This window comes from Gallinula chloropus, assembly GCF_964237585.1.
Source record: "Gallinula chloropus genome assembly, chromosome: 1".
NCBI classification, from domain to species: Eukaryota; Metazoa; Chordata; class Aves; order Gruiformes; family Rallidae; genus Gallinula; species Gallinula chloropus.
This window is the reverse complement of record NC_140085.1, coordinates 53,855,887-53,882,327: the sequence shown is the minus strand read 5'-3', so window position 1 is coordinate 53,882,327 and position 26,441 is coordinate 53,855,887. Positions and strand designations below refer to the sequence as shown.

General features: G+C 36.5%; 1 protein-coding gene across 1 annotated transcript in view; it reads left to right on the top strand.

Annotated features, from left to right (window-relative positions):
• Window positions 1-26,441, top strand: part of CFAP54 (cilia and flagella associated protein 54) — a gene marked incomplete at both ends in the record, with an annotated part of 114,264 nt that overhangs the window by 50,722 nt on the left and 37,101 nt on the right. The window contains 18 exons of the mRNA XM_084262396.1: window positions 1,634-1,730; window positions 5,331-5,420; window positions 6,477-6,603; window positions 7,280-7,391; window positions 8,330-8,478; window positions 10,054-10,284; window positions 10,664-10,800; window positions 12,439-12,617; window positions 13,622-13,849; window positions 14,064-14,287; window positions 14,381-14,516; window positions 16,589-16,703; window positions 17,743-17,892; window positions 18,421-18,618; window positions 19,360-19,447; window positions 19,896-20,102; window positions 21,692-21,758; window positions 24,361-24,543. Coding sequence (XP_084118522.1) covers window positions 1,634-1,730; window positions 5,331-5,420; window positions 6,477-6,603; window positions 7,280-7,391; window positions 8,330-8,478; window positions 10,054-10,284; window positions 10,664-10,800; window positions 12,439-12,617; window positions 13,622-13,849; window positions 14,064-14,287; window positions 14,381-14,516; window positions 16,589-16,703; window positions 17,743-17,892; window positions 18,421-18,618; window positions 19,360-19,447; window positions 19,896-20,102; window positions 21,692-21,758; window positions 24,361-24,543 — 2,718 coding nt within the window. The remainder of the gene's footprint in view (window positions 1-1,633; window positions 1,731-5,330; window positions 5,421-6,476; window positions 6,604-7,279; window positions 7,392-8,329; window positions 8,479-10,053; window positions 10,285-10,663; window positions 10,801-12,438; window positions 12,618-13,621; window positions 13,850-14,063; window positions 14,288-14,380; window positions 14,517-16,588; window positions 16,704-17,742; window positions 17,893-18,420; window positions 18,619-19,359; window positions 19,448-19,895; window positions 20,103-21,691; window positions 21,759-24,360; window positions 24,544-26,441) is intronic.

The following is a 26,441-nucleotide window of genomic DNA, read 5'->3' as shown; positions in this document are numbered from 1 at the left end:
AGCTGGAGAGGGGTTAGCAGTCACAGAATCACAAGGTTGGAAAAGACCTTTAAGATCATTGAGTCCGACCATTCCTGCCCTATGCTAAACCATATCCCTAAGTTCCTCATCTACCCTTTTTTAAAACACATCCAGGGAAGGTGACTCAACCCCCTCCCTGGGCAGCCTGTTCCAGGCCCTGACAACTCTTGCAGTAAAAAATCTTTTTCAAATATCTCATCTCAGCCTGCCCTGGCACAGCTCAGTGCCATTTCCCCTTGTCCTATCTCCTGTCATCTGGCTGAAGAGACCATCACCCACTTCTCTACAACCTTCTTTCAGGTAGTTGTAGGTGGTGATAAGGTCTCCACTCAGCCTCCTCTTCTCCAAGCTAAACATCCCCAGCTCCCTCAGCCGTTCCTCATGATTTGCCCTCCAGCCCCTTCACCAGCCTGGTTGCCCTTCTCTGGACTTGCTCGAGCACCTCAATGTCCTTCTTATGGTGAGGAGCCCAGAACGGGACACAGCACTTGAGGTGTGGCCTCACCAAAGCCGAGTACAGAGCCATGAGGGTCCTGCAGATGTTTATACAAGCATCCCTAACTGGTCTTCATGTATAGTTTCTGGGAATGCTTTATGAGACACCAAAAATAATTAAATTGTATAAGTAAAAAACCCCAGAAATACTCTAAATAATGTAGAAACTTAGCCTCTCATGTTGTGTAGCAGCTGCTTGAAATGGAATCATAGTAAGAGAATAATTTAAGGGATTGTGTAAGCTGAAAATTTATTCTTAATGGAGGAAGAACTTTCAACCTCAAAGATCTTAAATTACAAGGAGATGCAGCTGGTTGTGAGGATTTCTTGCAAATTAGAATTAAAGTGCAGATTCTCCATACTTTTCTGTCTGGTTTTTTTTATTTAAATATTTTTAGAAGTTTCACTGGAGAGATTGGAAAATGAGGTAAGGAAGTAGGACTAATGAGAGAGGAAAAAAGGAAGCAGTGTGAACATAAAACCGAGGTATATTAAAGAGGAGGATAAAAATTAGCTTACAGGGGCTGTTATCTGTAAGAAAATTTATAGAATGCTGATAGGATCCAGGACAAATTTTTCTCCATTTTTTATTGCTTAATTTGTGTAGGTTGTGCCCAGGTTAACACCAAAAAAGAGAAAGGAATCTCAGATTATAGGAACAAGATTGAATCTTACACCAAGAAGGGCTGGCTGAAAATTACATTTTCACCAAAGTGAAAACAAACAGCTTGCTTTCCAGAGAAAATTGTGATTTCTGTAGACCATAAATAACTTACAAAAGTGGTTTCTTTCTTCTCGAAAACAGTATATTTTGTCAAACAATCTGTTCAAATATGTTATAGTAGCATGTGGGACTTCCCTAACAATTTATTTGGTTCCAGAACAACTCCATTCATTCCCTCAGAGATGGATGAATTATGGACAAGTTTTTGAAGCCATACTAAAAAAATTATAGGTATCAATTTTATTTCACATGAGAAGAAAAATGGGATGATACTGTCTAAACTGTCAGATACAGAATTGGAAGACTAGGGATCTAATCTAAACTCTACTATTGACTTGCTGGTTTAGCTAGGCAAAAGCTTAAGTTTTCGTAACTAAGTATTGTGTATTTCAGACCACTTCTGCCAAGACATCCCATTTAGCTGCAACAGAAAAAGCAACAGAAAATCTAAGTGCTCTTGAATCAAATCTCCTCAGACTGACAAAGCCAGGTGAGTGCACTATTAAAACACTTCCTATTTTTTTTTCTATGGAATTTTCTATGGTTTGTTTGTAAAATTTATTTACCTAAGAAATATTTCTTCTTTCCTGTATCTTTTATGATAAATCAACCAAAATCATAATTTCAGTGATGTGTACAATGACTTTTATTCTTCTATTTCATCGCTTCCACCAGAACACATTCTTTTTTAGAAAGAAATTGTCATTTTTGTTCTATTGTGTAAATATGTATGTTTATATATGTATATATATTTGTGTGAATTGAGTTCCATGTTATTTAGGCTTGCTTTATCTTCCTAAATCAAAAAATGCTGTGGCAAAGACCATTCATTGCCCGTTTATTGCAGTGCTGGTAGTAATGGACATTGCAGGAAATTTTAGTGGAGAAAAACCTTCCTGAAGAAAGTTAACAGAAATTGTCCTTTTTGTGAAGGAATTTCATGTGTACTAGCATTTAACTGTCTCTTAACTCAAGAATTAATATATATCAAATTTAAAAGACCTTAAGAGTCTGGATTAAGCACAGGAATTTTCAGGCTAATAGTTCTGCCAAACTAAGAGAATTAATGCGTAATGCTTATAAAGGAAATTCAATTAGAACGTAAAACATAGAGCCACTACTGACCTTTTTCTATTTTATTTACATGGCATCTTGTAGTCCTTGGAGCCTGCATAGAATCATAGAATAATTTAGGTTGGCAGGCAATTCTGGAAGGTATTTATTCCAAGCTCGTGCTCAAAGCAGGTACAATTAAACCAAGTGACTATGGGACTTACCAAATTTTGAATCTCTCTGAAGAAAGAGATTTTACAACCTTCATGGGCAACCTGTTCCAATACTTGATCATCCTTATGGTCAAAAAGGTTTCCTTTGTATTTGCTTGGTGTTTTTTGATTTCCATCTTGTGTCTATCACCTCTTGTGCTATCAGTGAGGACTACTCCTCCAATTAGGAAAGTGTAGGCTCCTCGTAGCCTTCTCAAAGCTGAATAAACACAATTCTCTCAGCCTCTTCTTGCTTTGTCGTGCAATCTAGCTCTTTATCATTTTGGTGGCCCTTCACTGGATTTGCTCCAGGGTGTCAGTGTGTTGTACTACAGCGTCCTAAACCAAACACAGTAATCTAGTTGTAGTCTCACAAATGGTGAATAGGGCGGCATAAACACTTGCCTTGATCTGCTGGCTGTGCTGTTTCTAATACAGCCCAATATGCAACTGGTCTTTCCTGCAAGGGTGTGCTGCCTCCTCATGTTCTAGTTGTCATTCATCATCTCTCTATATGCATTTGTCTTAAAAGAGAAAGCATTTCTGCAATTAATAGGATAAAACGAATGACGCAAAAATTCCATTCATCTGTACACTGGTCCTTCTTTTTTTCGTTGATTTATTTTTTACTTAATAAATTGATGTTCCGTTCTTGCTTAATAGAAAGATTAATTAATGGCTTGATCAGCTGGAGGAGAAGAACACATTTTCAGAAACTGGCAAATAATTGACGGCTGAAGTCTTCTCTGCTGGTGAAATAGCATATTCATCAATAAGTTTCAGGATACAACTCAGAAGAGTCTTTTGCTGATGGTGTGCAAAACAAATAACAAAGCTTACAGCTGTCCTTATAAATATGTATAAGTGGTTTAGGACAATGTGCACACCTGTAGGGCATGCTGATATAAGTATTTTAGACTAAAATCTTGTAATAGGAGACTCTTAAAGATGGATCAACACTTAGCATTCCATTGGCGGCAATCTAGGAGAAAAACAAAAAAAAGCTGAATCTGCCTCTTGCATGAGAAACTGGGAACACCAAAACATGTCATAGACAGTACAATTTAAATTCTGAAGTTTCAAATGCTTTCCCATGTGAAAAAACCCCAAACTTGGGTGGTATTACTCTTTTGTGAAAATGCTAATTTGAAGCAATATTTTTCAACTTGTCAAATAGGAAAGAGTAGAAATAAAGGGTGTGACTTGTCCTAAAAAGAAAAAAATCTTTAAAAAATGTGCTTTTCCAGCTGGGTGTCCTATTTAATTGCATGCTATATGCATTCAACGGAATTCAACTGACTGTTACCACTGAAGGGTGTAGCTCTTGATCCACTATCACAACTGGTTATTCCAGAGTGCATTTTTAACCTCATGGTTTTTTTTGGGACTAGCTACATTGATCTTTTTCAGCTGCAGAACTTGCCTAAGCACAAAATTTGTAGGTCCTGTATCTTTATTAAGGCAAAATAGCAACTTACACATGTAAAATAGTTCTGTTGCTCATTGGCTGGTAAACAGTTGTCATTAACTCTCAGAATCCAAGTTATTGTTCTCCTATATATTATATATACTATATATGTATTGTATATATTATTAACCTATATCTAATATATTATTTATAAAACAGAAATACATTTGTAGACATATATTTATACACATATTTAAGTGAAGAAAGAGATTCCTTTACTTACTTTTGCTATTCAAATGTTTGGGCATGTATGTATGTAATCACTCGTCACTAGTAGCATCATATGTTCAAGTCCTGCTGTATAGCTTTAAAAACATTTTTGGTCAGGTCCTTTCTGCACATACTCCTCCACAGATGACTTATATCACAGAATCACAGAATCATAGGGGTTGGAAGGGACCTCGAGAGATCATCGAGTCCAACCCCCCTGCCAAAGCAGCTCCCTAGCTCACACTGCACAGGGAGGCGTCCAGGCGAGTCTCAAATATCTCCAGAGAAGAAGACTCCACACCCCCCTGGGCAGCCTGTCCCAGGGCTCCGTCACCCTCACTGTGAAAAAGTTCTTCCGCATGTTGGTGCGGAACTTCCTGTGCTCCAACTTGCAGCCATTGCCCCTTGTCCTGTCCCCACAGACCACTGAAAAGGAGCTGGCCATTTCCCCCTGCATCCCATACTTAAGATATTCATAAACATTAATAAGGTCCCCCCTTAGTCTTCTCAAGACTGAACAGTCCCAGCTCACTCAGCCTATCCTCATAGGGGAGATGTTCCAGGCTCTTAATCATCTTCGTAGCCCTTCTCTGGACTCTCTCCAGGAGACCCCTGTCTTTTTTATACCAGGGACCCCAGAACTGGACACAATATTCCAGGTGGGGCCTGACCAGGGCGGAGTAGAGGGGGAGGATCACCTCCTTCGACCTGCTGGCCACACTCTTCCTGATGCATCCCAGGATCCCATTGGCTCTCTTAGCCACCAGTGCACACTGCCGGCTCATGGCCAACCTGTCATCAACCAGCACCCCCAGGTCCTTCTCCACAGAGCTCTTCTCCAGCAGGTCATCCTGTATGGACCCTTATTAGGCCTCTGACCAACTCCAGGCATCCCAATCATTAGTCTAGCAGTTGGAAGTTCATCAATTACATCTATAAGCTCTTCATTATTGAAAGTGGCACAGCTACTTATGCTAGAAGAGAATAACAAGCTTTTGAATTTCTCTGTGGATGACAATAGGAGATTTAAAAGCAAGCTCTGTGCTAAAAAAGGATTTTTCTCATCTTCAGTTATGATTCCAGGTAGAGTTTGTATTATACACTATCACTGCTTGTCCTAATGGATTTGATTTGGTTATTGATACAGTTCGTGGATCAGAGCTTACAGGTCAGGAAGACCCTTTGTTTCTCTATCCTGTAATTTCAGCTTGGACATCAAAGACTGCTTATCGAGAAGGTAGGATAATTATACTTCTTGCTTGGAATAAGGTATTGGAAACTTTCTCTTCATTTTGTTCAAGTAAAATATAGCTTAAGAGAAGTTCTTAATACAGTCACATTCAGAACTGTATGAAGTGCTTGCAACAAATAATTTCAGATATTTATGAGTATATAAAATACTCATATTTTAAATGTTTCTTTTTTTCATGTTCTAAATATGTTTCTTTTCTCATAAACTTAAAACTGAGGTAATTTTGGAAAGTTGTGTCAAATTTTTAAACATTCTATTTGTGTGAAATGTTGTTTTAAAATTATGATACCCCATTTCCACGTTATGTTACTGAAAGAGGAATTCACAAAAGTCTGAGGACATTTGTGTTTTTGAAACAGAATTTAAGATTTTGGTATGTGGCCTTTGCTACTGCCTCTTTTTTTTTAATACTGGTGTTCAAAATAACTATGGAGTCTAGCCTTTCAAATTAATATAGCTTTCAGATAGGATAAATCCTGATTTATTTCTTGATGGTTAAAAATTATGAAGATAGCAAAGCAGTAAAAACAGTTTGCAAACAAGAAGATGCCTAAAATCTGGACTAAACAGCTCCATTGCTGCAGTGAGAACTGTGTGATGCTTGTACACTAATGTGACTGGCACTGAGATGAGTTACAATTACTATATTAATGCTTGCTTTGTTGTTTTTTTAGGGTTTTCAGACATGTGCAATTAAGCATGCTGAAGATTGTTATAAAATATTTTTGCACTATGTAAAATGCTGCAAAAATAGTTCCAAGCCTGTTGTCTTGGTCCCTTGGTCTTTGTCATTCTAGGAGTGTAAATAGAGTGAACTTGTGATTCTGCATGCCCAGTCAGAACAAGATGTATTTAGTAACTGCTATTATGTATCATGACCTGTCTGATTATAATACCAGTATGTGTTTTCTTCATCAGCGTGCAACATGACATAAATATGTGCTTTGAGACATACACAGCTGTAATTATAGCTGAATTCAGAAACCTGCTACAGCATAGGTACAAAACCCCCAGTATTAATTATTTGTTACTTCCTTGCAGTGATGAAATTCAGAAAGAAATCACGTTTTCTTGAGTTCTTTGTTCAAGTTTTGCTCAAAACCCTGAATGAAGAGGAGTTTCAGTGCGTTCTGGAATGGGCAGACAATGTGCAAGCTTACTTGAAAAGGTACATCTATATTATAGTAGTAGTGAAAAACTACTACTTAGGTTCACTGGTGTCACAGTTATAGCAGAAACTAAATTGTACCTGATATCAGACCCATCTGGAGTCCTCTCCATGGCTAAAAAAAAACCCAAATATGCTGAAAAGATAAGTGAACCAAATTGTAGACACTTGCCTTAAAAGGATCCCCCCAAAAAATTAACTACAACTTTGTTAAAAAAGCAGAAACAGTATTTCTAAAATTTGAAAGAAAAATAATCAATGAAAGGAAGCCATAGGGAACAGGAATTACTCTTACAAAAGACAAAAGAAAAAAAGGGCATGTTTTTCTAGAGTTCTATAGTAAAATCTGGGTAATGAAGCAAACTATTTTTTTTACTAGGAATTAATATAATAACTATAATAGTTATAATAACTATACATAGTTATTACCTATAAATTCAGATTTCTGTAATAAACCTTAAAAGTGAGCCTTTCCTATTTTCTCAAGTGAAATAAAGAAAACCTGCTGTATTTAAATCTCACAATGAAAAAGCATTGCATGTGCCCTACCTGTTCCCTTTAAACAACCCGTTAGAGGATTAAAACAACCCTTGAAGAAAGACAACCCTTTTAAATATGAAAGGACCTTAACATGATGATGATGATGATGATGGTTTTAACGTTACTTGTTTGTCAGGAGGAACAACCATCTTCTCTGTACAAGTGGAATATCAACACAAGAAACATGTTCTCCCACTCTGCTGGAAGGCATGGATAGATGCAATACAGGAGTTACAGAGTTTAAGAAAGTGAGTTTTATTTTTAAGGCAGTGGGCATGTCTTATTCAGTAGCAATACCATAAGCACAAAAATAATCTTTTAAAACCCGTCTCATAAAAGCCTCAGCTAGTCACTGCATAATTACTAAGATTTGGGATATAAACTCTAGTCCTCACCTCTCCTCTGCATTCCAAAAACCAGGAAGAAAAAGTGGCGTGGGATTTATCCAAAAGACCAACAACTGTGAAGAATTTGACATGAGTCAGAGTAACACATTCCAAAACCAAAGAAAACTTGCCTTTCCTCAGCTCCTTTAAAAAACCCCAATATATTAACAGGAAATGCCCTGAGTACTATCACATTGAGAAAAGGAGATCAGTTTAGGCCTTTTTGTACAATACATTGTACCTTCACTTTTTCATGAGGAGTCGTTGATGATTAACTCCTTCTGCAGATATTCTAATCATGCAATAAAGGATTTTTCTTCAGAATTCTCTGAAAAGATTTTTTATTAGGAAGTAAGAAGAGATTGGAAGAGTTGGCAGAAGAGTTTTCTCCCTCTCAGCCCTCTAGTAATGCTGTAATACTGATAGCATCTGAGATATATTGGGGAAAGGGCTTTCTGTTTTAGTTTTTGCATTGCAAACTTTTACTATTTACAACAATAGGAAAAGAATTGTCGTCATTTTTGAGATGCAAAACACTGGTATACAAAAGAAAATATTTGGGAACCTGGCTAGATTCTTTGTGTCAGACATTTCACAAATACCTTCCAGAAAAACTGAAAAGCTTTCAGGGATATTAAATTTTTTTTTTGCTGTCTTATTTTGACAAACAATTCCAGAGTTTATTTTCTGTTCTGTTCCTGCATCAGCCAAAGTGCTGTATACCTTAGGTAGTTGATAATGTAGGTATAAATAAGTATTTGAAGTATTTTTAAGATTTTAATTCAAGATTTTTTTTAAAGAGTATGAAGATCTCACCTTTAGAGAAGCCAGAGGCATCAACTTTGAAGAAACAAAGACAAGATGCCTTGAGTCCTATTCGAAAAAGACCAACTCTTAGAGAGTATCTCAGGAAAAATCCAAATGTAATGACATCTCCAGAAGCACAAAGGTAAATGAGCATAAGTTTCTGCATTCATTTACATGAACAAAATATTTTGTCTGAAAGTTAGTTTACAATTAAAAGTGTATTTAAAAAAACTTCTTTTCTATCAAAGGGATGAATTTGTGCACAGACCGCTCACTTTTGTGTCTTAGTTTGGTATGTAAATGGCTTCCACTCAAGAGAACAATATCTATCTCATTTCTATTTTTGAGAATAGCTGTTGAAGATTTTGAAGTACTTATATTAATAGTCAAAGGCTGTATTTCAGTTGTTGTAACTTGAGCATGTGGATTCATCGTGGTGAATGCTATGTTAATCTGCATGGTGTAATGCCTTTCAAACTGTGTTGGGGAACTTACCTGTTAAAAATCTGATAAAGAATGCTTATTTGTTCCTGATCAGGTAGTTTCAGAGTGATTTTTGTCATCCCTTTCCCAGTCTTTTTTGCATTATCTGCTCTGTATCTTTTGAAGAAGTGTTTCTTGATATAAACAAATGAAAATACATTCATCTCTTCTTTTGGCATATAATTACATATATTTGGTTAACTCATTAATAGCAGTAGCTTCTGACAGAAAGGAATTGTTGTAGTCATTACCCAATGGTTTGGTCACTTATTCTTCCAGCAGTTACCAAGTAGACAACTAAACACCATCTGAATATAAACAGTCGAATAACTGATTCTGGAAGTGTTTTAAATAAGACCCTCAAAAACATACACTATCTTCTAAATACTTACCTAAAACATTCTTTTTTTCCTCCTTGACAGAGAAAAACCCACCTGACTTACTGTGATTTTCATGGCTCTCAGTGGAAGAGGGCATCTTTAACTTCTGTGCTTTTTGCTTTTTCATCTACTCTTTCATATCTTATATAATTATATTTCTGTGTAATATAATCAGCATTGCATGTGGTATGCTCTTCTGCCCACATTTTAAGGATGGAAAACAGGCAAAAAAGGAATTTAGATTGATAAAGGGATCAGTTTACAGTTTATAAAAAAGAAAAAAAGAGATTTGATTTGACTACAGCATTGTATGTGTGCCAGGTAAGACAGAATTGTTTGATCTGGCAGAGAAACATAAAAAAAAATTAAAATCTGTGGCTGGAATTCAAAGCTAGGCATCCAAATCTGAACTAAAATGTTTTCTTCACAATAAGGATGATTAGCTACCAAAACATATCAATAAAAAGAATGATCCAAATTTTTAGTGTAATAGTAGACCCTCCATCTCCTGAACAGACTGTGAAACACATTGCGCTTGCTGTATTGCTCTGTTTGGATGATTCCAGGTAGAAATATCTTCAAACACAGAGCTAAACTTTTTGTATGTGTGAAGGCCAATATCTTATGGAAGGTGGTAAAATATATGATTTAGTGTGCTGTAAATGCAATTAAAGGGGGAAAGCACAAATGCTTTTCTTGATTGCAGCAAAAAACCTTCTGCTAGTCATATGCTCCTCAGTTAACATCAGTCTGGGGATATGCAATGGGATACTTCTCTGAATCCGTACTATGATGTTCTTTTCTAGAGCTTCAAGAAAACACAGTTTCATTTTTCTAACTTTATTTTGGTTTAGGAAATGCAAGGAAGAGTTGAAAAAAGTAGCTCATCAAACCTTAGTGGTACTGCTGAAACCAAGTGTTAGTAATTACATAAAGCAAAAGAAGTTTCATCAGATATGTCTTGAAGAGATGCCCTGGAGATCTCAGATGAATATCTACCTGGCAGTTGCACACTACAACTTACTTAAGAAGAAACTGGAAGAGCAATGTAATGGTGAAATTTGTGGCTCACAGCATCTGGACAGGTATATCCTAGCCTTATCAGTGCTGTTAATATAGATTATTGTGTTATTGTCATTATTGCAAACAGATCTGAATTAACAATATCAACAGACAGTTTGAACAGTTCAGCTTCCAAATGCAAACTGATTTAATATGTAACAGGTTTCCCTTTCCATCATACGTCAGGTGACATGAGCATTTTTGGTTGCTCACTTAACTGGGCAGATGGAAGTTTTGGTGCCTTATAACTTCTCAGTATCATTCATTATTTCCTAAAGCTGCTGGAGAGTAATCAAAACTCACTTTTGAGAAATTGGGTTTTGTGTGTATAGATCAAAACTCTTTTTAATATTATATCTAGGTTTGTTTTGTGCTTTCTTTTCTTTTTCTTCCATTCTACAGTTACAATATTTTGGATCCTGAAATATTCTCATTAAGTAATTCTGGCACTGTAATCATGAGAGAAACCAGAGAGAATAACATGAGAATGTCAACTCCTCTGCTCCTTAAAACATCAGAAATGACCGAAAACCAAACTGGTAAGAATTCTTAATGGGTGCACAACAGTTTCAACTTCTTCTGTTTCTTAATTTCTATCTTGACCTCCATTGCTATTTCTCCTTATCACCTTTGAAAAAACACTCATGTCAGTTTACAGAGAAGATGTTTATGTTCTCTGTATTTTCTCTTTTTGGCATAACTAATAAAAAAGAAGTCATAGGCAATAATGGGCATTGTTTATTGTATTAATCTATTACTTTTTATCAAGGGGTTATTCTTTATCATACTTTAGTTACAAGTTTATAAATTCTATTACTTTAATGTCACTAGCTTTTGGTTTGCAGAAGCCACAATACCTAGACCTAGTAAATTAATAATTTTCCGGATTATTTTAAATGCAGTGATAATTTTTATTAGTTTCGTGGTTGTTCGTTGGCCTTGACCCATTAGGAAGTCTAAAGCAATACTTTTCTGGGTCATTCTCTAAGTCTTTTTTTTATAATTATAGACCAAAGTTTATTGTTATCTTTCAAATAAAAGTGGAATAATTTAGGTATCCTTCTCTACTGCTTGCTCCCCAGTGTTTTCCGGTGGCAGAGACTACCTCAGGATCAAGTTTTTATGTTCTACCACTTCAGTTCTGCCTTTCACATATGGCTATTCTATTGTTGCAGCTATTTTCAATAACATCCTTCAAGGTTTCAACAGGAGCCAGAAGGCTCCTGTTTGTAGCTAAGTGTGAAATACAAGACTTTGATTACCTGACATTGGTGATAACATACAAGTCAACTGAAAGTACTCTGCCTAGCCACCCTAAGTTCAAGTAAAAATCACAAGCCTTATCATTTCAGTAGTGCTTGACAGAACACATTCTTCCCACAGCTATAGAGAGCAAAATTCTCCTATCATTCCATGCAGGACTTTGGTAGGTAAGAATCAACCATCCTCTTCACCTTTTCCAAGGAGGCGTGAAAAAAATTGAATTCAGTGGTTCCCTTTGCAACAGCTTACTGTCAGTTATACTCTTGTCTTGATACTTGCAATTCACTGAGAACTGTGTCACTCAAAGTTGCTGAAAACTAATGAAAATCCTGTTTACTTGGTAGTAAATTCTGAATGAAGGAATTTCTTGAAGTGTGTAGCTTGCCGTGGAGTTCAAATATTGCTTAGCTTGAAATTAGTTTCCACCTGAATCCTCTAGTGCAGATATTACTGTGTCCCACTACCACAAACTTTTGTGTTTTCCCTTGGAGGATATTTGGTATTGAATAAAATAATGAAGCAATTCTACACATACCACAGCATTTGTCATTAATCTTTCCTTCTTCTTTACTGCTCCCTTTCAGAGGCCTTGGTTTCATAAAGGCCTTTGGGAACTTGCCACGTGGTGATTTCTTTCTAAAACTTAACTTCTATGAGGGTTATGTTTTGGCTTTGAGGCCAAAAAATATTTGGTATGCTTTTTTTTATCCCTGCTTCTCGCAGTGCTTAAGTAAAAGCATCTTATATTTTAAATATCATAACCTTATAAATATGATAACCTTAACATTGGCATTTCCTAACATTTAAGTATTTAGCTGCCACAGGAAAATCCTAGCTGGCTGATAATATTTTCTTTTTTTTGTTGTTTTTGAGAATTTTAACTCATTTTTAACCAGTGAACTTTTTGTCTTCAGCCACAGATAAATCTGAGCACAGCATAAAACCAAATGGAACAGATACTCTTCCAACTCAAGCAACAAACAATACAGAAATAGCCGGCTCTCATTCCCCCGAAAAATACAACCAGTTTCTGTCAAATTCCATTTTATTGGAGCATTTTACAAAAATCTTTTTGCATTTAAGAAGAGCAGTGGTAAGATAAGCTTTCTTATTAGGCATTTTAGGTATTGCTGGGCCTTGTATTGCAATACTTAATTATGTTCTACATTAAAAAACCCCACACTTCAGAAACTTCAAAAAACCTTCAGTGGGAAAAATCAATGCTTTCTCATCTTCTGCAAAATGTCCAAGCACAGAGTTTGAAATGTCAGACATATCAGTTATCCCATTGTAGATCTCTATTGAATATATAAAAAAGTAGGTGCTTTGTTTTTAATTTAATCTTTGTAATTTTCCTTCTCATATTTGTTAAACCTTTCTGAAAATTCTTGCAGACTTACCTTGCCCTTTATGGGTTTTAGTGAATGCCTGGGTAGTACAAACAGAAGGACCAGTGATAGAAAGGAAGTGGAGACTGACTATGCTTGCTGTAAACCCTTCTAAACCCAAGTAAAAACACATGTATAGGTGGTGTGAATTAATTTTTATTTCTTATTCTCACACCAAAAGTGGCAACTAAGTTCCATTATAAATTAGTGCTTCTATAGAAATTTCCATATTAAGGTTGTGTAATGCATTATATAAATTGAAATATTGAACGATCTGTGATTAAGAGTCACAGAAAGACAGAATTGTAGGAGTTGGAAGGCACCTCAAGAGATCATTGGGCCCAACCCCCCTGCCAAAGCAGGTTCCCTAAGACAGGTCACAGAGGTACGTTTCTGGACGGGTCTTGAATCTCCAGAGAAGGAGACTCCACAACCCTCCTGGGTAGCCTATTACAGGGCTCTGTCACCCTCACTGTGAAAAAGTTCTTCCACATATTGGTGCAGAACTTCCTGTGCTCCAACTTGAAGCCATTGCCCCTTAGAGTGGGATGACTCATAGAGTGGAAGACATTAGAGTGGGATGATTTATGGGATTACCCATTGAGTATAATGTTGAAAGATTATTTATACCTAAACTTTGCAATAGAAGAATTAAGTTTTTCATTTCTGTATTTCCAAAGTATAATTATACTTTGAATTATGTGCGTAGGTTCTTGCTCACCGTGGTGGTCACTGGACGTTGCTTCAAAATGCTTGTCGAGAACTTTGGAACTGTACTCAAGAATTACAGTGGATTGCAAACCATCCACATTCCCATGTGGATGCATTTCCCATTACCATGGATTTTCTTAGGAACACCATCTGGTTACCATTTTATTTGGCATCGGACATGATCATTGACATGATAACTGAACTACAAGCAAGCAGGTCTCTTAAGGTAAAAAATATTCTCTTTATTAAAAAATAAACTCTTTATTAGGATATCTTAATTAGTTTTCTTTCTCTTACATTATATTCTGGTATCTCCAAGTTATTTTCTGTAATGAGTTCTTAGAGGATTGCAGCGTATGGTAAACATTGTAATTTGATTTGTGATTAAAAAAAGAAAAAAAATTGAAAATAACAAATAGAATAATGTTTCTTTTCTGTAGATTATGGATCCTGAAGGAGATTTCTGCATTCCCAGTTGTTTAGGAGGTATTATGGATGAGAATGGTGGTTCTAATCTCCATCCACAGTCTCCTCTGGATGATGTGAATGTGATTGACTTGAAATGGATATGTAATCTCATTCTTAAAACGATAGAATTGTTATATCAAATGAGGAAGTGGGAAGCACTGGTGCACATAGCTGTACAATTTAACATATTTACACAGTAAGTTACACCAACTCTAATGACTAAAAAGCAATATTACATAGTTAAATATACTGTTATTTTGCTTAATTACTATACTTTGCTATTTTTCAGTGAGAGATACACAGAACAAGTGAGTCCACTGCTGGTGTATGCTCAGAGGCAGCTGCTGGAAACGATACAGCAATTTAGTGGCCCAGACAGCCACGAATCTCATTTCATAAAATATCTGTCTGATAATGCACATAAGGTGAAACACAGATTTCTTTTTGGGCACTGACTCTTAATGCAAACTAAATATAAGGAAGTACTTTCACTGATTAGATTAATATGTTTTTTTCATAATGTTCATGAATCATAAATTATAATAAATTAATGAACATAACTGATTGAAGTGCATGAATATGCTTATATGTCATAATTCTGACAGGAGCAGAGGTCCGGACTTGATGACCCAGAGGACATTTCTTCCATGCATAATGTACCCATTCCATGTTATGAGCCTAAATCTAATTTCATGTTAGTTCTTGATGCTGCTCTTTCAACCTGAAAATATTTATTTGGATATTGTGCAATCTTTGAGATTAATTAAAATTAAATACAAGCAGATTGCTTTGTTTCTGCATTGGAAGAGCCATTCTAAAGACCAAAATCAATCGAGTTAACCTAAACTCTGGCAATACTGATAAAAAACTCCTAAGCTGCTCAGCAAGCTCTTGTTATTAGAAGCCATGGCTATGTGTAGAATCATAGAATCACAGATTGGTTTGGGTTGGAAGGGACTTCAAGCCCACCTAGTTCCTCACTATACTAGGTTGCCCAAAGCCCCATCCAACCTGGCTTTGAACACTGCCAGGGAGGGGGCACCCACAGCTTCTCTGGGCAGCCTGGGCTAGGGCACCACACCCTCACAGGGAAGAATTTTTTTCCATATATATAATCTAAATCTACTTTCTTTTAGTTTAAACCCATTGCATCTTGTCCTTTTACTACACTACCTGTTAAACAGTCCCTCTCCAGCTTTCCTCTAGGCCCTTTTAGGTAGTGGAAGGGTGCAATAAGGTCTCCCCAGAGCCTTCTCTTTTCCTGGCTGAACAAGACCAACTCTCAGCCTGTCCTCATAGGAGAGGTGCTCCAGCCCTCTGATGATCATCTTCATGGCCCTCCTCTAGACTTGCTCCAACAGCTCCATGTCTTTTGTGCAGTAAACTGATATTGCTACTTGGAAGTTTTTCATGGAATTAGCTATTAAGAATTAGGATTTTATTTTTATTTTTATTTAACCTCAGATTTATTTCTAAGAAGTTTTGCTGAAATTAATTGCCTGGCTGATGTATTTAATGTGTTTCTATTACTAATATAAACACAGGACTTGAGGGAGAGGGGGAGAAAGTGGGAATTGGAATTTGGAGCGTTCAGGAACTGCTGTCTTTCCTAGAGCACACTGCGCCCCAGGGCTCACAGGAGCTCAGGGGACACTTCTGGCTTGGGCAAAGGGAACCTTCTGTGCTCTGTCTTGAGTTTTCTGTAAGGCTGTTTGCTGCTGACTTCTTTCAGGCTCTGCTATTCAGAACATCGTCCCTTGTCTAAAAAAACCCACCACACAGTGCTGTAATTTGAGAAATGTGGAAAAGTAATCATAGTTTTGAAACACAACTTATGTATGTTAGTGAATAGTGATAAGGATTGTTCAAAAAAAGACTTTATCAGGTTAGAAATTTGGAGGGTATGGCTGTATTTCACAACAGAGCGTGTTTCAGAGAGTCTAGAACTAGCTCTGAATTGGTTCTTTTGCTTCTGAAGCGATGTAGCTACATTAGGAGAATAAAATGTCTGTGATAGATTAGCCCTTTATAGATTCTGGAAGTTTGCTTCTGACAGCTTCTGTTACTTCTCAGAGGTGTTTTGTATATCCCTTGCACAGCATTACAATGTGCTTTGCAGGCAGCCTACTCTTCAGGCCTACTTACACTGGCAGGTTCTTTGCAAGCATGTATTTACCCAGACAAAGAAAAGTGGAATGTTTCCTGAACATCAATGGGTTGCTCAAGATTATGGCAATTACCAAATAAGATACAAGTTCAATTCATTAACATCTAAACACTTCTATATATTATATACAATGTTTAGGCATCATGAACGTTTCACAATGTACTAGTCCTAGTATAATATTGTACTAGTTAGGGGTCATGGGTGTCTTTGGAAATTAGTTCTTTTTTTATTTTGTCATATAGCTGAATATTTAGATACTTAACTTGAGGTACCAAACACTAGTTTATCTGAATATTATTAATTTATCATGAAACAAAACTTGCTTTTTAGATGAGCTGCAGAAACTACCTAGGGTGGAAATTACAGCTGCCCATTACTCATGCTGCTAATGACCGTGTTTTTCCTGGATGTTTTTCCTATCCTGAGATGAAAAATGATTATACAGGTCAGAGCACACTTCAGTATCACGAGTTCTCTTTTCTCCTAAACTCTTCCCCAATCCCCCCCTTTTTTTTTCATGCTGGATAGGTTGGTTGGTTTGTTTTCCTCCTTATCATAGGTCTTCCAGTGCTCCTATAATCTGTTTCTTTTCGTATAAAGTCACTTTTGCCTTCAAATTGCAATCCATCCAAAATATTTAAAATTATAATGTTGTCAAGACCTTTCCAGGATTTTTTTTCCAAGACCCTTTCAGGCTGTATATGAAAGCAGATAAAAGCAGTTGTTATCCAGATGCCCTACAGTATGTTGAATGAGCTTGGTGGTCTTGGAACAGGTTTCTGTCAGTATTGTTGGATATCTAGCAATACACCCAGAAACTAATGTGTTACTTATAGAAACAATGGAAAAACTGATGTGAACTATAAAGTGATAAAACACCATCTTTTACCCACAGTTGCTGTTCTTTTCAGCCAGGATTAAGATGTTATAGTCGTTAACAGAAGTTTGTAAAGCATAGTTCCTCATGTCACAGATATGTCAATACATTGCACACAAGGCTTTGTGCTAAATTCAGCTGAGGAACATTATTAAAGAATAAATGATGCTGTATGTAAGAAGAGCAGTTAGTATTATGCATTCAGCGGGGGGAGCATGCCAACTCACAGGTTTAGTACATGGAAATGACAGTAATTGTGGTAAATAGGATCAGCTGTTCTAGTAAAGGATTTGTTTCCAAACTTCAGATCGGAGAATTCAAAGCAGAGAGCTAATCTGAGGCATGCCCAGGGCAGATAGAATTCAGGGAATATAGTTGTCACATGAGAACTAAAACGGAACACTGGAAAAGATGTAAACACTCAGAGTGTTTCTAGTGATTAATAATTTTTCTTTATTTCATAATCCAACAGGAAGCAAAGGTGACAATTATGTTAATATACTTCAGTTTTGAAGTTATGGAATGGTTCAGATATATGTTTTCCAGGGTGAAAAAAACGTATTTCTGTAATACAAAATTGTTCTCCCTAACTATTAATTCCTTTTAGATCGCAGTCAAGCAAAAGCTTTAGTTTTACCTCTTGATGTGAATGATACACTGAAATGTTTTAGAGAAACTCTACAAAAATCAAAATACCACAGCAGAGCACTGAGACACAGCAGAAAACTACTTTCATTATTTCTTGCACGCATGCAAGGTGAGTCATTCATTGAAGTGTTTCTCACTTGAAGGTGTATATGCAGTTGAAATAGTGAAGAGTGAAAGGAATAGATTTCTTAAAATTTAAGTATTAGTTGTTATTGACAATTAGGAAAAAAACAGAATATAAAATTACATATGAAGGTCTGTAAGCACAACTTCTAAGCCTGATTTCCTATGATTTGTGTCTCATGGTTGGTTGATAGGGTGTTGTTTTTTGCATGCTGCTGTGTCATTTGTTTGTTGGCAGCCAAACTTCTGTCAGAGGACTGACTGGCAGATCTTCCCAAATATATTTTCTCTAACAGAGCACATATTTTTATTTGGTTGCACTGACCAATGAATTACATCTAGTAAGTTTAATTAGAAGGCACATAGAAAAAATCATAACATAGGAAAATATTTAAAAATAGTGTACAAACGAATTGTGTATTTTTTCAAGTACTTTGGTGTGGAAAGATTTGTGGTCCTGAAAATAATACAATAGTTTTCCAAGCTAATCATATAAATCACTTTTCTGGTCTAGAAAATGCTGGGAGAACAATCAACAATCCTATCTCTTCAAATAGAAGGGTGGAATTTAATGTGGGAGCAGAACTGATATTTCTACCAATACCACATGACCTTTCTGAAGAAAAATTTAATTTCTCCTGTATGGTTGAGAGTAAACCAATACCACGGTCGCAGCTTTCAGTAATTATCTCTTCCTATGAGCAAACAATTGGTAATTTCTTTTTTTATTTCACAAATTTCTGTTTATGTTAATATGTAATACTATTTTGCCCATCTGTGTTCATATATGTTCATTCCAGTGCTTTTTTTTTTTCTCTGTAAGACAGCTGTATCTCTGTGGAAGCTGGTTTCCAGCCATACAGAAACATTTTTTGTTGATTCAGAAAATCTGCATTAGATCCTAAAGAAGCTACTAGTTGGTTTTTAACTTCTACAGTTATCTCATTTTATATAAAAAAAAAACATTACTTCAGTGGTGCTGTACAGTACTCACAGTTACAGCTCACTCAGCATTACTACCTGCTTTTGCTCTGTGACAAAGTAGGTGAAGTGTGGTGGGTCAACAGATGCCGTGAAGTGGTTTTATTTCAAGTAAATGGTCCGGAAACAAGCCAGGGACAGCATTGTCCCTGCAGACAGTGTTGTTTAGCAGGGCCAACCTGCTTCCTGGTTTATCTCTTGAAGAGGAAGCAATTTAGGAGGTCTGAAAAAACAAGTTAGGTAAACAGGTCCAGAAATACATTCTACCCTTGTTTTTAAAGTTAGTAGAAATAAGAAATTGTACACTTGGAGGTAAAATATAGAAGCCTATTAAATCTTTCAAAAAATATTCATGCATTGAATTATATGTGAATGAGTATCTCTTCCTCATGCGAAATTCGTTCAAGATTCAATAACTGATTTAATGATGTGATAATATTTTTTTTCTAATTGATTAAAAAACAAACAACAGGAGTCCTTGAAGTAAACAACCAGAGAGACCTCAAGGTTCAAGCTCTACATGAACTTGGAAATCTTCACTTTTATGAAGGGAACAAAAGGTACACAGTTACTGGATTTAAAAAGAGCGTAGTTTCATTTTTTTAACTGGCATTCATATACCCTTCAATTGTCTTTTAAGTTCTTGTGCTGTCCTCAAGTCCATATAACTTCATCTCACTATTAGCTATATTTTCAGAGGCTTTTTTCTAGAAATTGCTTATTCTTCTTAGCTAACTAATTGCAGTTAAGCAGCTTCAGCTTCATTAAGTATCTCTATGTGTTTTTAAGAAGTAACATCTATTGGTCGAGAATTTAATTTTAGTCTAAGTCCCAATAATTCTGTTGACCAGGAATGGTTATCTTTCTCTGCTGTAGAAATTGTATTTCAGTTTTTGACGTAATCAGAATTAGTTATATCTCTGGCAATAAAGGTAAAATGAAGCGACTCTTATCTTTCACTTTGGAAAATGTCAGCAATATGATGAGAATGTTTTTAATGTGTTACAGAGCTGCTTGTAAATATTGGTGTCAAGCCCTTGATGAAACACTCAACATTGCTGATGCTCTTAACAACTGGCAAGAATTAGGTTTTCCAAAAAATGCTACAGACTGCTTTGCAGTTGGAAGATCAGCTGATATCAGTCAGAAATTTCTTTCTCAAGCTGGAATCTGGGGATGCTTACATGCAGCAGTTTTAGTGGCTAAGATAGCTCAGTAAGTATTTTATATCTATATCTATTTTTAAAATATTTTAAACAAATTGCTGATCCAGGACAGTAGGCAACTTCAAATCAATTTAAAAATACTAACGAGTTATTATGAAAAAGACATAGGGAAAAGAAAAAGCAGAGGAAATTTTCCTTTCAGGAAGGAAGTTGCTCTTTTGGAGAACATTGTTTGTTTCCTTCCTTTGATTGCTCATCTTTGATCGTAATTGCAGCTGTATATTATATGGAGAGATCATTGAAATAAAACAAAATGATAAGAAGTCTTAAGCACAAGGATTTTACAGTCATATTGATTTTCAATTGAAATATCACATCTCCCAAGTCATTGCACATATTAAATATTAATGTATCTTGAGGGCAGATTTACTGCCTAAAGTACTCATTTTCTGGTGAATTACAACTAATTGAAATTTGAATTACTGTATTAAAGCCTACCATCAATAAAGATTTCTGTCCAGTACTCATTGACTGCTGGTAAAACACTATGGATGCAATTCTGAGTTGTTCCTCGATGTATTGTACAATATAAAATTGTACAAAATAGAAATATCTAAGCCAGCTCTAAATGACCTTTAGAAGCATTATACCCATGAAAAGGCAGAGCTTTAACAGAGTAAACTGTCTTTCCCAAGAAGCAGGTCATATTAATACCACTGTAACATATCTGTAAACCAAGGTAGCTTTGAAGGCATTAGCGTGGGTTTTTCAGGATGAAATGGCTTTGCCACACTCAAAAATAGGACCCAAGAGGAAAAAGAGTTTAATCTGATTCTAAACCATAGCTCTTCTAATTCTGAGTTGTGGTGCAGGCTCAGGTCCAGTTAGCCAAGACCAAATCCCTACCTCGTTTTACAGGTGCTTGTGGCATCTATTTGCTGGCCTGTATTCTACCGCTGTTCTGTTAATATGTCCTCTCCAAATCCTGGCAGGGATCTGGCAGGAGCTATCCTCTTGGCTTCTCCCTCAAGCTGATTGTTTCTATTTGGACCTGATTTGGGCTCCTAAACATGTGTCCCCTGAGTTGCTCATTCTAGAGCAACTTAACCTCAGGCTGTATAATGCCAATTAAAGGATTCTAAAATTATATTAAAGATTCCTAATTTTGTAGATCAGAGGAGTACCCCACTACCAGGACAGTTTAAAGCTCTGATGAGGTATCATGTGGGATTCATTTAATCTAACTAGGCATCTGCCATGTGAAAGTCCACATGTGCTAGTTATCTTAGGCTTCCTTTATGGAAAGAAATACACTCTAAGGTGTGAGTTCCTTGACCTGCTTTATCTTTCTAGTTTTGTATGACATTAATTTTGTACTTTTACTGCCTGTTTCTCTCCTTTAACTTTAAAGAGAATCTAGACCCCTCCCTTTGTCTTGGTATATCTTTGGTCAAATGTTTCTTTGCATGGCATAGCTGAGGAAGACCTATCAACAGAACAGACAGCTGTTTTCCAGTTTGGAAAACATCTAGACTGTGTTGGTATTATTACACTAGATTAAAGAAAAAAAAGAGAGAGGGTTTGAATAATTTATATTGATGGGCACATTCGTATTTCTTATTGTTTGTTGTACTTTAGGTACATAGCAACATCAAATGTGAGATTAAGAACTAAATACTGCTATTTTTCTGCTACGCTTTTTAAGGTAAGAAGGCAATTTCAGTTAGAATTTATGAAGTTGACAGATTGCTTCTAAAATTTAAATCTCAATAACCCTCTATTAAAATAATTCTCTTTTCATTTTGATTGTAAAGGAAAACGAGATCAGAGATAGTTGACAATTTATGCACATTAGATTAGATGTTTTTATTCTCTGTTTTTTAACATTATTCCTGTATTATAGCCTAAAAATTATCACTTCAATAAGAGGCTACTGTCTCAGAGAACTAATGAAATACTGAATAGTGGAGATGGCTAAAATATTTGGCAGTCAAATATGGTTTCTTCTCTTGAAAGTGTTCTGTTCAGGGAGAGCTGGATGTCATCAACAATAGCAGAGTGCTCTCTGTCAGAGCTGTACAGAGTCTTCATAGATCGTCTTAAATTTCCAACCAGGAGAACAGACTCTTAACAAAAAGAATTTTTCAAGTCTTTTTTAGGATTGGAAGATACTGGTTTGTAGTTCTAAAATTCCAGCTCTGTGATGTTTGCTCTAAAAACAAGATGGTAAAAATGATTCGGTTTCATTTACAAAGAAAAGAAGATCATTAAACTTTCAGAAGCTAACTGTAGAGAAGAAAGGGTTTCAGTTTACTTTTCAAAGGAAGTTTTAAAATACTAGTAACAAAAGTGATACAGGAAAAAGAACTTCAATTATTCCACCAGTTGTACTCCACTGGGGTCAGTGCTTACTAATTGCAGTGCAGCATCAGGAAGTTAGTTGGCTTCTTCCAAAACAAACCAAGGTCCCTTTCGAATATCTTGTGCCAGCCATGGTTGTTACTGTGTGCTAGGCCACATTTAAAACCTTGTTAAGTTCAGCAAAAGGTGGAAAAGTTGAAGAAACAAAGGTAAAGGAGAATTTTGACTAGCTTCTAGCACTGTAATTACTGGTGGTACAAAGCTGAACAATTTTGATTCCTCCTTTTGACAGAAATAGTAGTAAGCATTTGTTCCAGTTGTATAATGGTAGAAATAATTGTGACTTGACTGAAGTGGGTCTGATATTAATTGGGATAGGAGCAGCTTGCAGGGTGAGTGTCTTGAAAAATATAATCAATTACTGTCACTGTACCTTGTGAAGTTCAAACCCATAATTTGTTCCTTGATTTGGAAAGCTTTTATAACCTTATTTAAATTCCACCTGTGGTATAGGCTTTAGGCTTGTTAATATCTCAGATCTGAGTATGTAAATGCATATTTCTCTAGCATATCACTGCTAATTACAAGATAAACACAATTGGGAGGGAATATCCAGCATCAGAGACAATGTTCATACACTTCCCTTTTGAAAGGAGGAACGATTAAGGTACTTCCTTGAAGTTTACATTGATAGTTAGGCAAGGCCAAGCACAAGGTCCTGCACATAGGTCGGTGCAATCTGAAACACAACTACAGGCTGGGTGGAGAATGGATTGAGAGCAGCTCTGAGGAGAAGGACTTGGGAGTGTTGGTTGTTGCAAAGCTCAATGTGAGCCAGCAGTGTGTGCTTGCAGCTCAGAAAGCCAGCTGTATCCTGGGCTGCATCAAAGCCAGCATGACTAGCAGGTCAAGGGAGGTTATTCTGTCCTCCACTCTGCTCTGGTGAGACCTCACCTGGAGTACTGCATCTGGGTAGCTTTAGATTAGACATTAGGAATAAATTCTTCCCTGTGAGGGCGGTGAGGCCCTAGCCCAGGCTGCCCAGAGAAGCTGTGGCTGCCCCCTCCCTGGCAGCGCTCAAGGCCAGGCTGGATGGGGCTTTGGGCAACCTGGAGTAGTGGAGGGTGTCCCTGCCCATGGCAGGGGGTTGAAACTAGATGGGCTTTGAGGTCCTTCCCAACCCAAACCAGCCTGTGATTCTGTAAGTCTATGATTTTATGTTACATGATTTAAGCTGTACTTGCTGATCTAGTTATAGGTGGAACTAGGGTGGAACTGGCTTTTAGCTGGCCTTAAAGTTAGCAACTCTGACAGAGATTTTTCTTCTGATGGAAGACATTTTCTCTGAAACATGTTCGGATTGGTAAGGAAAGTTTGAACACATCCCCAGAATCATCTCAACATTTTTTTTCTACATATTTTCCTTGATAATGAAGGTGTTTGAATAAATTAAATTCTTTCTTTCTGCTAATCAGAAGTTTTTCCTAAGAATTATCTAAGAAATCTTTGTGAGAACCCCTAGTGATAGATGAGATTTTTTTTCCAGTGCTTCTAGAGATTTCTTTAGGATGCTTTGACTTGGAATCTTAGAGAAATGCCATTGGCTCCTTAGGAAGGTTTTTAATTACCTGGGGAGTATTTGCTGGAGAATCTTTCCTGATTGTTTTTCTTCACCTAGATTGGTTTTTGTCTTTTGTTTGTTTTGTGAAATACAATTTTAAGACTATATACAACCTTTTTTCCCCCCTCTCTTCCATCAATTTCACACATAAAACATTTTTTCTAAAAAGATTTTTCATTATTTTGTCTGGAAAAAACTGGATACTTAAGACATTGGCTGAGTTTCATTTATGAAGTCATTTATGAGTCTCAAGGATTGGACTTTTATAGTGGTTCACTAATGCCTATACAGCTTTTCACAAGTATTTAATTATTATTACTTTCAGACTCTCTTCAGAGCTTCTCTTCCACATCCAACATCTGACTGTGACTTTGCCCAATATGAAACAGATATGCTTATTCCTGGTATCGACTTGTTCTCTGATCGCTACAGAGCTGATATCTCTACTGTAGTTGCAAGTCTCAAATTCCTGATGCTTCAATTACACTTTGCAAAACAAAATTTAATAGTAAGTATTATTTTTATACTCTGGAAATTAATTTTAAGACATCAAGTCTTATTTTTTGGTGTGAGTGTACCTATGGATACCTCAGAAGCTCTAGCAAAATGCCTGTATGGTTAGGTTCTGTGGCAATGATGTAGAGGGGAGGTATAGCTTGCTGCCTACAATTCTTAGAGCATACAGGGTACTTGTTTATTCAGGAATATGACAATGGACAGTCCACTTTGCTTAGGCATTTTTGAGGAAATTTCCTATTACATGCAGTTTGAAATATACTGTACTGAGACTTTAAATGCAGTATGGCCAGAATGCTTTCAGTAATTCTACTTTCAAATTCAGTAAATAAAAGTCCCTTCTGCCTTTCTGCTTCTCACGTTCCCTTAATCCTCAGCATGGAGTGCTTTACAGCTTCTTTCTTACCTTGATCATGTGCTTATTTCCTCCATTTAATGACTGACCACTTCCACTTTAATCCTGTTTCTTTCAAAGGTGCAGCTCTGTACATTGGAATAAACAGATTGAATTGCTTTCTTGTACTGAAAAAGGTGCAATTCTACCTCTGTTCCTATTTGGTCCTGTATGCTCTAACAGATTTTCATGTCAGGCCATTACTGTATACCTCTATAAATCAACTCCCAGCATGACAGAAAACTGCCCAGCAGAAAAAGCAGATGGTTTTCTCCTGCTTTAATGAGTTGAATCCGCTTATGGAAAGGTCCTGCAAGTGGCAGAGCCAGTGCAAAGGAGGGGAAAAGATGGCGTGGCAGGCAACGAGGGAGTAAGAAAAGGTGAAGGGGTAGAGAGTGAAGAGAAGTTAGAGAGGAGGAGGCAGCAAGATGTTACCCCCTTTTTTTTTTTCAGCAAGCCATTTATTGGATTGATTTCTTCTGGAACTTCAGGCTAAGTGTCTGTCTTACCTCCTGTTGTTGCTTCCTCCTATCCTGCTTTATTGGAGTTCACTTTGTTATTAATCTTTGTCTAACTGCCCTCGCTGTAGGAGACCAAGTGAGATCAAGGAGCAGACAGTTACCTGGAGGCAGGGGCACTTAATTTGACTGCTTGCTTCGCGTGGCCATGCGCATTTTTGATTCTTTCTGCACTTGGTACGAGCAGAATATAGATCCAGGTCACAGATCATGGTCAAAGCAATTGCAGTTTCAGCAGGATGAGAGCTTCATTTTCACTGGAAGTTTAATGTGTGGGAATGTTTTGGATGGTGGAAACTAAATTGATTTAACATCTAAATCAAAATACATCAAGTTGCAAGTTTTATTAAAAATAAAACTTCAAAGACTAATTTTGTTGAACTACTTGAAATATCAGTTGAAAACTGTATGGGTACAATTAAAACATTTGCTTCAAGCGTGTGTTATCCCAAATCAGAAGTATTAAGCTACCTTATGAAAACTAAAAGGGCATTTGACAAAAAAAAATAACAATGCTGTTAGCATTTTCCAGGCTTGGGGACATTTTAAAGTGAAGAAAAATCCAAAAGCTGAATGGTAATTAGATTTTGCAAGTTCTTTCATTTTCAAGAACCAAATATATCTGTTAGGGAAGAATCTGCTTTTTCTTATTTAACAATAAATACAGTGTTTGTATATTTAGTTAGAACTCAGTTTTAAAATGTATTTGTTAGTTGCCCCTACAAAAGCTTTCCATTTGAAATGAATACTAAGAAATTTGTCAATAAACCTCATCACCATCCAGTGTATTTTACAGTTGGTATTGTTTCATTTAGCTGCAGGACTTCATTGTGTTTATTTTAGAAAGCCTAAAGAATGCTGTTATTCTGCTACTTACACTGAAATAAGTATGACATCAAAATGCAGACAGTTTCAGAAATCCCTTATATCAACATCTTTCCAGTGGGTTTATTCACTAATGCATAGGAAAAATAACCA